The sequence below is a fragment of the Falco rusticolus genome, chromosome 9, assembly GCF_015220075.1.
Source record: "Falco rusticolus isolate bFalRus1 chromosome 9, bFalRus1.pri, whole genome shotgun sequence".
NCBI lineage: Eukaryota > Metazoa > Chordata > Aves > Falconiformes > Falconidae > Falco > Falco rusticolus.
In genome coordinates, this window is record NC_051195.1 from 49,830,985 (window position 1) to 49,844,120 (window position 13,136).

At 52.0% G+C, this 13,136-nt stretch overlaps 1 protein-coding gene across 4 annotated transcripts in view; it reads right to left on the bottom strand.

Annotated features, from left to right (window-relative positions):
• Positions 1-6,019: 6,019 nt before the first annotated feature.
• FUBP3 (far upstream element binding protein 3) overlaps positions 6,020-13,136 on the bottom strand; it is a 41,415-nt gene continuing 34,298 nt past the window's right edge. For 3 of the 4 annotated variants that reach the window (XM_037399482.1, XM_037399481.1, XM_037399480.1), the window contains 3 exons: positions 9,374-9,445; positions 8,529-8,656; positions 6,020-7,393 (listed from right to left, as the gene is read on the bottom strand). In XM_037399482.1, the coding sequence (XP_037255379.1) occupies positions 7,385-7,393; positions 8,529-8,656; positions 9,374-9,445 (209 nt within the window). In that variant the 3' untranslated portion in view covers positions 6,020-7,384. The remainder of the gene's footprint in view (positions 7,394-8,528; positions 8,657-9,373; positions 9,446-13,136) is intronic. The other variant, XM_037399483.1, reaches the window with a different exon arrangement.

Genomic DNA, 13,136 nt, shown 5'->3' on the forward strand with positions numbered 1-13,136 from the left:
TTACCTACTTAAACCCCCTGAAGGGGCCGGAGCTGAAAAGCCTCAATAGGAGCTGAGGAGGCTGCAAAGCAAACAGCGGCGCTGGAGGGGGGCTCGGGCCCTGCACAGTTGACGGCACTTGGTTATGGGAATGTCCCCAAATGTTACCTGCGCCCGGGAGCACTCCCACCGCCTGCCCCCCGAGCGAGGGCTGAGGGCATGGGGTGATGCCTGGAGTAAGCCTGGGCTGGGAGGTCCAGGGGGCTGGCCGGCCCCCACCCCAGCACGGGGTCCCTCGCTGGTCCCCATGTCCCCCCCCTAGGGTGAGACCCATCCCATACCCCCACCCACCCCTCCAGGGCCCATGGACACCCCTGCCCCATCGCTTGGGGTGCTTCATCGCGTGTCGATGGGGCTGCGTCTGGCTTGGGGCAGCAAGGGGGGACCCATGGGTGCACCCCTCACCCCAAGGCAGCCCCCAGCATCCTCCCTCCCTGTGCCAACACAGGGCACACGTAGACGGGCGGCACAGAGGATGCGCTGCCACCTCCCCACAGGCAAAAAGGAAAGTGGCCGTCCCCAGGGTGCCACATCCACGGGATGGAGCTGATGGACCCTTGTCCCCTTCCAAATCACGTGCTGCCTGTCTGTTCCTGCTCTCCTCCAAGGGGGCCAGAGGCAGCAGGGAGGTTCGGGGTGCCCCTGAGCGCCGGCAGCCCCACGGCAGGTGCCCAGCAGGGAGGGCTTTGCTGCGGTGCAGCCGTGACCCTCCGGGTGCGGAGAGCTGCGGCCCCTCCGAACCAGGCGGGCTGATTGTGCCGCTCGGAAAAGGAGCTTTAGGGCTTTATTTGCCTCCATTTCACTCTGCGGGAGGCCATGGAGCCGAGCAGAGATGCTGAGTGCTCTCCCCTCCGCTCTCGTTTGCTTGCTTGCCTTTTTCCCCCCCTCTTCTTTTCTTTTAAGTAGTATTTCCAGGATTATTTTGGCGAGGGGGCCATGGCACACAAAAGCAAACAGAGGAGGAAAAAATCACTTTCCTGGCTGCGTCCAACTGCTTCACAGGGCTCAGGCAGCCTCAAAATGAAACATAATTGTGGCAAATTGTGGTAGTAACTCCTCGGCTGCCTCCGTGGTGCTGTGGCTCGGCGAGGGGTGGCTGGTGGCAGAGGGCGGCTGGATGCCAGTGCCCACCGAGGTGACCCCAGCACCGCGGGGCCCTCGCTGAGCTGCTGGGAGGCACCGAGTGTACAATGGCCTCGCGATGGCTTTTCTGCCCATGACCAGATGTGTTGGGGTAGACGAGGCACCAGGGGGTTCAACCTCTTCAAAGTAGCTGGTTGCTGCCGGAGGTCCTGGCGAGGCCGGGGCCAGGCTGTGGGGCCAGGCACAACCTCCACTTGCTTGTCCTTATCTCCGTGGACTCTGCACCCTGACTGGATGCCAAAGGTGCTTCCCAACATTAGAGGCTCCTCCCGGACAGCACAGAGCAGGAGGGAGCAAGGCAGGATTTGGGCTGCAGAAGCAGGAAAACCTCTGCACTTTTCCTCCCCTCTGGCAGTGACCTGGGGATGGGACCCCAGCTGCATCCCACCACCATCTCTCCCACATCCCAGTACCATCTCTCCTGCACCCCACCACTGTCTCTCCTGCATCCCACCGCCGTCTCTCCCACATCCCAGTACCATCTCTCCTGCATCCCACCCTCACCTCTCCCACATCCCACTGCCATCACTCAATGATCCCATCACTTATCTCTCCTGCAGCAGCAGCTCCAGCTGCCAGACTGGTGACTGCACCAAGACACCAGCCTGGAGAGGGCCAGCACCCAGGGCAGGGCGAGCTGCCCGAGGGGAGAGGGCACGTGTGTGTGTGTGTGAGCCCCCTTGCTCCGCCGGTCCTGCTCTCTCCTCCCCACGAGTGCTAGGGCCACGCTGGCCGTGCCACTCCAGCGGCTGCCGTACCCACGGGCTGGCTGCGATGGGGGACTGCAGGAGATGGCCGCGGGAGATGGCAGCTAAGGCTGGGCAGGACTGGGATTGAAGCATCCAGCCACAGCCTCCCTGGACCACGGCTGGGCAGCATCCCCAGGGCCAAGGGACGAGGCAGGGGACAAGCCCCGGCACACTGGAGGAGGCAGCGTGGGCCATGCCCTGCCAAGGTGGAGGGCAGGGGTGGGTGCTGGGAGGGGGGCTGCCATGCAGGCAGGAGACCTGGCCCGTGAGGCTGAGGAGGCAGGCGGGGGAGACGAGCCCTCCCGCGGCTCCTGCCCTTTGCCAGCCCTATTCTCTCCAAAACAAACAGAGCAGTGGCCCTTGCCTCCCCGTGTAATGACTCCATGGCAGTGAAGTTTAATATTCCCCCATGAATGGCCCAAACAAGGAGCCCCGCCGGTCGGTGCGGCTCACCGGGGCACGGCCGCAGTGAGTGACGGCTCGCACAAAGGGAAGGGACTGTCTAATCCCTCGGGACCACGGCACCTGCACCCCGGCCCAGCCGGGATTAAAGGGGAGCGAGCTGGCCTCTGCAAAGATCAGAGGCTTCTTTAGAGCGGCCTTGAAATAGGATTTCCTCCAGTGATAAGGGGCAGGGTGGGAAGATAATCTGGGGGGGGGCTGTTGGTACCTGGCCCCAAATCAACCCCAGGGATGCTCTTTTGAGTCACCTGCCTTGAACCTGCTGCTCCATACCTGAAGGGAGGTGGCAGGGGGACCTGGGCACCTGCTGCCCTGTCCCCCACATCCCAGGGGTGGCTGGTCCCTCCCTGCCATCCCCCTCCACCCCCAGCACCCGCTGAGGTGCCACCAAGACAAGGACAGGGGTCAGCGCCCACTCGCTCGCTGCCCTTGGCTCCGGGGGGTGATGTCCTCCCTTGCCAATAGAGCAGGGAGCTGTGGCTATTTCACCTCATCTTCAATCCCATAACTCCAGTTTCTGCTGATTTCCAGTGTGAGAAGTTGTGGGAAATTCCCCTTGTGTCTTTTCCAGCCCTAAGAGGGCAGGGAAATGCCCCATCTGCCATGGGTTGACCCTGCACCACTGCTACTCACAGCAAATCCAGGGAAAAAAAACTCCAAACGAGCTAAACGAAGGCTGAATAAGTCCTTACATGGAATAAAACACCCATGTGCTGATTGACAGGATGCATGGACACCTTTACTCTACATAAACAACATGTCACAGCAAGATCCTGATTCCTCACCCTGTGACACAACCCTACAAGAACCATCAGCCCCAAAAATTCCCCTGGGAGTGAGATGAACCAAGCGGGTGTGCAGGAGAAGCAGCCGTGCAGGTGGGACCTCGCTAACATCCACACTGTGTCAAAAAGCTTCATGTTAAATACTAGGAGCTCTCCCTGCGACCACGCTGCCCGTCACCCGCCCACCTTACTGTAAATACACTGTTGCTCTAATGCAATTAAATATTTAATACCTGTGGAAGGAAAAACAGAAGTCCCGTGCCTGCTTGTCTCTTTTGATAACCATTTTGGTTTAACTCGCAGTGTCCATAAAGTTGTTTGTTCTCAAATCATGCAAAATTAAAGAAAGTATTTTAGACTATCTTAAAGTGTCTTGTCTGTTCCCAAAAGAGCCTCTGCCTGTTCAGGCACAGCGAGTATAGAGCACAGGAGAGCACCAGGGTCATCGTGAACCCGACGAGATGCTTTTGTGACATGCTTTTTCGGGCTGCTGCTCAGGAACGGTTTGCAGAAGGACCGCAATAAATTTCTACTTAGAGAGAAGTCTGGGTGCCTCACGGTGGGGCGGGTGCCGCGCAGCCCCGATGGTCCCACGGGACACGGGCCGAGGTGCCCACCCTCTCCCGCTAAAGATGCGCCACTGGATATAGCGGCGATGGATTCATGCCAGGGGGGAGCGAAGCCATCGTGTGCCTGAGCTGAGGCCCCACGAAAAGGATCGTGCTTGAAGGAAAGTGCGATTTGTAAAAGACTGGAAGAAGCAGAAGCCCACGAGCCGGGCTGGGGACCTCCCGCCGGGGCACTCACCTGGGATGGCCTCTAACTCTGGTTCCTCCGTCCCCAGATGTGGTGCTCCGGAGGCAGAGCGTTCCCAAACTGATGGTCCCCTCATGGGAGCTCCTCGCTGTGCCCCGGCATCAACACTCGGGCACGGCCGCGGGCTGGGCGCTGGTCCCCTGCCAGGAGAAGGCTGTGCTGTCCCTGTCACCCTTCACAGACCCCAAAGCCCCCAACATGGCCCACGTGCCAGCTCCTACATGGCACCCTGGGGACCTGCCTTGCTCCTCGCAGCGTCCAGATTGTGCCCAAGGGGCAGACAAACCCGCCCTGCCACAAAAAATAACGCGGTTGATGCTTAATCCGCTTTATTTGGGGATGAAATTTGCCCATGGCTAGCTAAGCGGGAGACTCGGTTCCTCTCTTGGAGACCACAGAATTGGCTTGAAGGCACCACAGCAGCTTCTGGGCCGCACACCAGGAGACATGAGGAGCTGCCTACGGACCTCCAGCCAAAGGTGAGGTGCCCTGGCCAGCCGTGGGGGGGGACTGACCATCACCCCAACCCCCAGCACCCCTGGAGCCCAGGCTGGCAGCAGGGCTGGGGTGGGGCCTGGAGGAACTTGGAGGTCACCAGCCCCTCGTGAGGCACCAAGGGCATCCCCTTGCCTCCTGCCGGCCCCTCTCCAGCCGTTGTGGGCTCAGAACAGAAAGAAGTTTAATGGCTGCAGCCCCTCCGCCCCGAGCAGGCAGCAATAATGGAGAACAAATTGCTGAACTTGGGAACGTTTCAAGCACTTTAGCCTTCCAGGACACCAGACTGCTGATGAAACCCCAGCTTTGCAGGCACCATCTTAATGACAGGCCAAATTTCAAAGGCTTGCAAACTATTTCTTTTGCTGCCCCACCCCCTCAATAAAAGGTTGCATCAGAAAGAGATATTTCCATAATTTATAGTATGGGTATTTCACTGGGGAGACTCACTAATCTGTACTTACAGATACATTTAAGAAAATGCATCCTCCCACAATCCTGTGCCATTTACGACTATTGGCACAATCTGTAATACTCAGTCTTCAATTAAGGGACACCTTAGGGTTCATTATCACACAATTGCTCCCTGTGAACCATGCCAAATGCTGTTTTGGCACAGAGCTTGGAAGATGAATTAGAAGGAAGTCTTCTCGGTAATGCCCGCTCCCAATTCCCATCAGCAGCCTTTATGCCCTCCTCTAGCCATTTTTTCCCCCCTCTCCCCTCTTTCCAAGTGGCTTTTACTATCCCATCTTTCAATGTCTCTCTTGATTCTCTGGAGGTATATTTAGAGATGCTACATCTCCTTTTCTTCCGGCTCTCAACATGCCTCCCGCTCCCTGCTTTGCAGATGGGATCTTCTTTCCTCCCTCCCTTCCCCCGTCTGTAAACCCCTACAGCTGGCAGGGAGCAGTGGACAGAGCTATTTTCGGTCGGAGGAGCACAGAACTCCCGTTTTACAAGAAAGGGATGTCTGAAACTTGCCCAACTTGGCCTGGATACAACTAGAAGTTTCTGCTCCTTAACATATCTAATAGATGAGGGGCGAGAGCCACGTCCCCCTCCAGCCCCAGGCCACGCTGCTCCAGCGATCCCATCTGCAGGGAGGGAGAGTCCTGGGTGGACTCGGCCGCAAAAACAAAAGTTGTGGAAGATGAACAAGTTCAGAGTATTAAAACCAGGGGCTGCCACCTCCTCGACAAGCAATAAAATGTTTAAAGGGCTGTAGATCCGTGCCCCTCTGGCATATAGGAAACCTCCCCTGATTAAAACAGATCCCACCGGCCCAAAGAGCTACAAGTACAGCACCATGTTGTGGAAATCCTCCGTGTCACGGTGCTGAGAGACACCGATGTGACGTTAACAGAATTTCCCTAGAAGTAAGGCTCAGGCTGAATTTACCAGTCACCCTAAACTACTCTGTTGACACGGCACAAGCACGACCCGATGCGAGAGGACCCGAGGGTCCGGGGGCTGATGCACAGGGACTTCAGCAAGCGGAGAGGGAGAAAACGGAGCAAAACAGACTGGCAATACTTCACCCACAAGACATCTTGTGGAAATTTTATTATATAGAGTGTAAAATGCAACTGTCAGTCAAATAAAAAGAACACTTTTTTTTTTTTAAACACCATGCTCAACATTATCCAATTGCGTTTCTTTATAGTTAGACATTTCAAGCATAAGGAAAAATAAGGAAAGAACCCAAGAACAGTAACTTCAGTACATTTCAAAACGGAATGTCCCGCAGGGCAATTAAAAATGCAAGAAAAAATAGCTTCAATTCCGTTTTTCCTTTAAAAATACACTGTTATCTGTACAAGAAACACTACAGTAAACATTGGAAATCATATTATCCCTTTTATTAAATCAAAATTATTTAGCGCATACTGTGGTTAATACTAGATTCATTTATTTCTCTAGGTAATTTGACAAATATTAGATAAGAAAATATTTAAAAGAAATGAAAAAGCAAAAAACACCTTGGAATTAAAAAATAGTTACTACCTTTTATATGGTTTTATGTTCCACAGTGTTTGTTAAAGGTACTAATAGCAGATTCATTTTAATATTAAAAATAACAGTATTTATATTTCTGAGAGCATAGATGAAAGTTTTTTTTTTTTTTTTAAACAAGCTTGGAGGTCTTAGATACATAAATGCAACTAGCAATGGAGACATGAAAAAATGTATTGCTAAAAAAATTAACACGTTTTTATATTACCCCTTTAGACTCTAGAAATTATACAAACCCTACAAAATGCCCCCCCACCCATAACTTGCCTGACAGCAAAACAGTAACTGTCTCAATACAGAATTCACATAATTAATTACAATACATATCATAGTTCAGTTTTAAAAAAATGCAATAAAATCAGACAGCCAAGATACAAGAAATTAGAAGTAAAACATTTAATGAATTTACATATTTAAGAATATTTAAATACTGTTTAAAATTTTTTTTTCTTTTTAGGATTTGTTACATACCACCTAAGACTTCCAAGCCACTCTTTCTGTTGCAACAGAAAAGATTGAAAATTAAAAGGAAAAAACACACAAAAAACCACATGTTGAAATGTCACAGCTCTGGGGTGCGTTTTGGTGCCTGCAAATTCTCTGGCTTCTCTCCAAAAAGAATCCCGGAGTTTGTTTTTTTTTGTTGTTTTTTTTTTTTTTACAAATTTGGAAACAAAATTACCAGCATGTCCATAAGTTTAGTACATACTAATTGTTCCTGATTCTTAGAAAAGTTCAGTATAGATTATCCTACAACTAGTGTTTCACAAACAGAAAAGTCTTCATCAAAATGCTGCAAATCTAGAAACCTCTGTTACAAAAAGGTTTTCTTCCACAATGATTCCAAGAAAAAAAAAAAATTGCCACGAGGACCTTGTTCTACTGCTCCTAGAGAGAGAGCGGGGGGGAAAAGGAAAAGTTACTCAGCGGCAGCAAATTCTTAAAGCTGTTGAACCCTCCTCCCCCGACACAGACAGGTCTCTCATTCCCCGTTCCAGCCGAGCAGGATATATACCTCCAGCGATGCGTCAAGCCGCTACCGAAGAGATCTCTGCCCTAACGCCTGCTCTCCCTGAGCTCTCCTTCCAGGAGTTCATGCCTCTTTCCGAACAAGATCTCTCTTCTCTAGAGGGCCAGACTTTGAGAGAGAGGAATGAAGAGAACTCCCTTTTATCACTGCTTCTAGGTCACACTTGGCCAGCGCCCGCGGCAAGCGCCGACGCCTGCACCCGGCTCGCCCCGCTCGACCTCGGTGGTGCTGAGCAGCAGCGGGGAGGCTGCAGCTGCTGGAGGACGGTGCTGGCTGCCCATGCCGCCTGCATCCACACCTGCTTCTGCCCCGAGGAGCCAGCGTAAAAATGGGATTCAGTGGGGAGAAGCGCCTGATCACAACTAGGGCGAATGTGTGCTCTGCACATATTTTTTGCCAAATACAAGATGTTCGCTCTGCAAACCTGGCACTCAAGAAAGCCCTGTAGGTATGATCAGGATAAATCCCGTACAACCCTCCAGTGGCGTGCGTGTGACTGGTGAGGTGAGATTTTACTTGGCAGCTGGTTAATCCAAATTATTTTTCAACATTTTTCTGCTCCATTTCGGGACAGGGTGCTCCCTGCCCAGGCAAGTGCACAGCTCCTATCCTAGCACAAAGCTTCCAAGAGGAAAGGCAAAGGCTGCACACATGGTGCCAGACTGCACCATGTGCCCACGCTGTGCTGCCTCCCCAACCTTGCTCCATCATTCCTTTTACTTTAATTCCCCAAAGCCACAAAAGAGCCTGGGGGTTATAGGGAAAGGCCCCAGGAGACATGAGCAATCTTCCAGTCCTCTCCCAAAACCCCCCTCGTCCTGTACAGGGAAATAAGACTCCGATGTTAAGACAACTGGCCGGTGATTGCTTCCTCAGCCACCACCCCTGCTTCACCATGTGAACCCAAAGCAGAGTCCCTACACCGGGGCAAGGCCAATGTACCCAAATCCCCAAGGGAAAGAGCAGTGGGGCTCAGGGAACGTGAATACAGACCTGGCTGTGGGCCTGAGCCTGCCCTAGTGTCTGCCCGTAGTAGGCAGCCTGCTGTCTGTAATACTCTGCCCAAGCCATTGTGTAGTCCGGCTGGGAACTTGCCTGAGAAGCAGCACTGGCAGCATGACCTGGAGGAAGAAAAGGGAAAAGGGAGAGGAGATGAGCAATTCAGTAAGACCAAACCCAGGCTTAGGATCTCCTTTTGTAAAGCTTAAAGAGCCAGCCCCCTTCTGACAGCTACGGACACCTGGAAGAATGACACTGGCTATCTGCCGTTTGGATAATATGACAGGACAGGCTTTGAGCTGGCTTGCAAGTGACAAGCCAACAGCAGCCAGAAAGCGCTAAGAGACCGTTTGCGTGGCTGCAGGGACGCAGCCTGACAGCCCGCACCCTCATCCTCACAGCAGCACGGTGTCAAAAGCAAATCCAGAACTCAGCATCGTGCACTTCTTCACGGAGTGGAGAAAGCGGGACCCATGTTTTTCCACGTGCGCAGAGCTCTCCTACCCTCTCAAGAATCCAGCTTCAGCTTTCTGGTTTTTGTTAGCATCGGTTCTTGTTGTGGGCTACGTTTCCCCCAGGCAGGCCAACTGCAAGCATGGACAGGTCTGCTGTGGACCGCGGTTCAATGGGAACCCCTCTCCCAAGGCATGGCAGCAGACAGCACAGCAGAGAGCTTTCCGTGGGAGAACTACATGCACCATCACCAAACAGGAGAGGACCAAAGGGGTTTTGTAGAGGACTGGAAGCTAACAATGGCAGGGGATGGAGACGCAAGTCATCGGATTAGAGTGAACTCTGAACAAGAGCCGATTCACCTCCAATAACCCTTTTTCACTCACTCTGTTTTTTGAAATACTCCTCCCATGCTTTGCTGTAATCGGGATGGCTGTTCTGCTGCTGGCTCTGTTGGCCTGTGCAAAGATGACAACAAGGGGCATGTCAGTATGGAACAGGTGACAGTTTCCAGCCAGTGACAACTACCTTTCTGCTAGACAGGCCCTGGATTCTACCTCAGTTGCCCAGACATCACACTTCAGCTTTCTACCTTCCTACACTGTTGGGCCACTTCAGGGAAAGCCAAGGGAAAGCTCAAGTTCCTGATTTCACCTCACCTGTGCCCTGTTAAAGAGCAGGAAGCCAAACGTCCCCCCTGCTGGGACCTGCTCAAGCCAAAGCACGCTGGCCGGGAGCCGCTCGGTTTGCACATCAACCACCCTAGGCTGCCGGGCCGCTCACGTCCAGCACAGAGACGGAGGGCTTAAATGCCTGACAGAACTGAGACCTGTCACCTCAACCTCCAGCCACAGATCTGGCAAGGGAATGCCCATGTTTTGAGTCAACTCACTTGATTTTCAGGGGTCTTCAACCTTCACCGCCAATCTCATCAGTGGAGCACCATCTGAAGGAGCCCCAGTGGGCGCTGCCCTATCTGCAACATGCCCACACAGGAGCCTCCCGGTACGATCTGCCCCAGCACACAGCTCCGGGGTAGCCAAACTGCCACCGGCTGCAGAGTCCTCAGGGCCAAAGGGAGCCGTGAGTCCTGCACAAAGCCCAGCCAGCTCCAGCTGCCCTCCGCGCTGCACCCCACGCGTCATCCGGGCAGGCATCCCCGACGCCCTCCTAACAGCCACGGCTGGCTCTGCAGCACCGTCTCCACGTCCTGCGCTGCGCCAAGATCTGCGGTGCCAATGCTTGCACTGAGAGGGACCCTGCAGACCCCAAAACCTTGGTCTTCACCTAGCACAGACTCCCCCTTTGAAGCATAAGACACCTTCCCTCCAGCATGTCTAAACCAGCTGGGTGCAGAGGTGGGATGCCCACACCTCCCTTCATCACAGTTAGAGCAAAGAGCCCTCAGCGAGACACACGGCAAACGAAAAACCAGCCCTGAACAGAAAACGCAGCAATTAGAGAACTGCAGAGAGACGCAGGCACAGCAAGAGCGCGAGTGCTGAACACGAGCCACTACACACACGGAGAGCAGGCAAGGACAGGGGACACGCGTGGAGGAGAGCTCTTCCCAGCCCATCCAACCGCCTGTGCTCCATGGAGAGCCCTGCCCTGCGACGCCGGCCAAAGGGGCGCTTTGAAGTGGGGGAAGGGGAGAAAATAATACACTGCAAGTGTGAAGTGGGTGGAGGGAACAGGGCAGCAGCGTCCTGTCCAGGGGCATAAAAGCGGGTTAAAAGACTTGACCAACGCTACAAGTCAGGACCTTTTCTGGCAGAGGTCAAGGCTGCCTCAACTGTCCACCTGCTAATGCCAACAAAGGACCTCCTTCAATGCCTTTTCTTCTAGGAGAATTACAGTCCGCAGCAGGCTGAAAGGACACGCAGCTAAATGCATTTCACAGCAAAACGTTTCCCCAGCCAGTTAATTTATTTAAGATGGGGGAAGTAATTAAAATCTAAATACATGTGTAGGGGGTGGGGGTCTGCCCCTCCTCCCACAAGGAGGGCACTCTCGAGCCTGTCCCTAGGAAGCCTGCTCAGAGAACGACTCAGCCGGCTCTTTGACAGGGCTGTGAACAAACAGGCTGCAGCACTTGGGGAAGGGACCCTTCACAAGTCTGTTTTCAAATCAAAACTGGAAGTGCAAAAGCGGGTATTTACCTAGCTTCTTACAATAATCCTCCCACGCCTTGGTGAACTCCACCTGGCCTGACTGGGTACCATTGTGATCTGCAGCAGAAGAAAGCGGTGAAGGCTGCTTAAAGCACACCATTATCTTGTCTGTCCCCTCTCCTTACCAAGGCTGCCTTCAGTATGCCTGGCTATACACGGGAACACAGAGGGATCCTAAGTAGACATGGAACTAGAGAGCCAACATTTTCCATCAGGTTCAACAGCAGAAATAACACATCTGCTGCCAAAACATGGCACTGCAGTACTAAACCCATACAGGGGAAGGATAACGGCAAGGCAGGATGCTTCGCTGGTCCTGGGAGCCACCAGCCACCGGAAAAACTCCTTGCAAAGTAGTGATACAAGCTTGGGACACCAGCTGCACTATCGGTAACCGGGGGATTCAAACGGTCCGTGCTTTTGATACCAGGCTCCAAAGCCTGGAGGTGTGAGCTTGAGACACGACCGTGTGTTGGGGGAAGGCAGATTTTCTTTCCTCAGTGGCTGGGGGGCAGGGTAAGAGGATGTTTCAGGGTTGTGAGAAAGAAGATAAGTTACCAAGGTGAGTTTCTAAAGGCATCTTGCCAGGCAAATAGCAATGCACATTTCATAAGCGTTTATTCAAAGACTTTATGGGAAGATAAACCCCACATTTTTTGTGGAGCTTTCCCTGCTGCACTGACTGCTCTGATTCCCAAAGCTCAGGGAAGTCCAGTGCTCTTGTGAGTGCACAGAAAAGGACTGGAATGACAATTTTCCCTGTAAAACAATCTAATGGGAAAATACTCTTCTTCAGTACCATGCTGTTCCACTCCTGTACAAAAAAAAACAACTAAAAACCAAAACAAGTCCTTTCAAGCCCACCATTGCATTTTGCTGTCCTGAAAAACAGAACTACTGACATTCTGCAAGCCCCTAAAGCTCAAAGGAAAAATAATGATTTTTAGACTGTAATTGCTATGGAGGATGATTCTTCCAGAGGTGCGCTTTTTTTTTTTTTTTGAGTTTTACATACATTTTCCATGCAGAGCTCCTACGTCGTACAGTAGCACACATTTAAGGAGTGCACTAAAATAATACAGCATTGAGGATTTCTACATTTCATATATGCACAATTTCATAAACATTAAAATTTGATTAGTGTAACAGGGAATCACAAGTGCAGTCGCAGGCGTTGCTCCTCCAATGTTTCCTCTACCTCAGGCACCTCAAAGGGCAGGAATACATGCTTAAGTTAATAATCTATTTCATTGCTAAATCAGCCTAAACATTGAAAAGCAAATGTCATTAAACCCCTTAAAAACTACTCCCCTGACACACTTTTTGGTGCTTAGCTTTAAGTTTTCACAAGACCAAACCATTAAAAAAAGTTGTGTTTCCTGCAAGACTGTGACTGAAAAGTGTCTGTTGGACATCACTGCCCACCACACAAGCTTTGAGATTACCAAGCAGACTATGAATCTGCTCTGGCAGACTGGCTCAACTCTGGCTGCTGAAGACACAGGATGATGCAGTTACCAACAGCACCACTGGCATTTACTACTTCCATTATTCTGAAAAGGCGGACTCCCCATTCCAATCCGCTGAATTTTGACTAAACAGGCTTTTAGGAATAAATGACTCTTCAAACCTTGAAGAGTAACAGCCAGGCTGACTCAGTGCTGACAGCCTGAAGTGGAAAGTCCAGCAGCAGAGGTGATCTGGATTCAGTTTTTGAACTCATGGCTAAGGACATGTATGCATTGTTAAGTGTTTTCTAAATTTATTTGAAAGCTGGTTATCCTGCTGGCCTCATTCTGAGCATTTAGCACTGTGGAGGCTGAGCAGTTCTCATCAACTCCCAAAAGGGGACAAGGGGACGCTACTATGGCCAGTGTGGATGAACAGGAATAGGAGCCTTGCCTATCATTTCTTCCACTTTCTGCATCTCCATTCCCAGTCTTTCCATCAGACTGGGAATTGAAGTGGGAAGAGA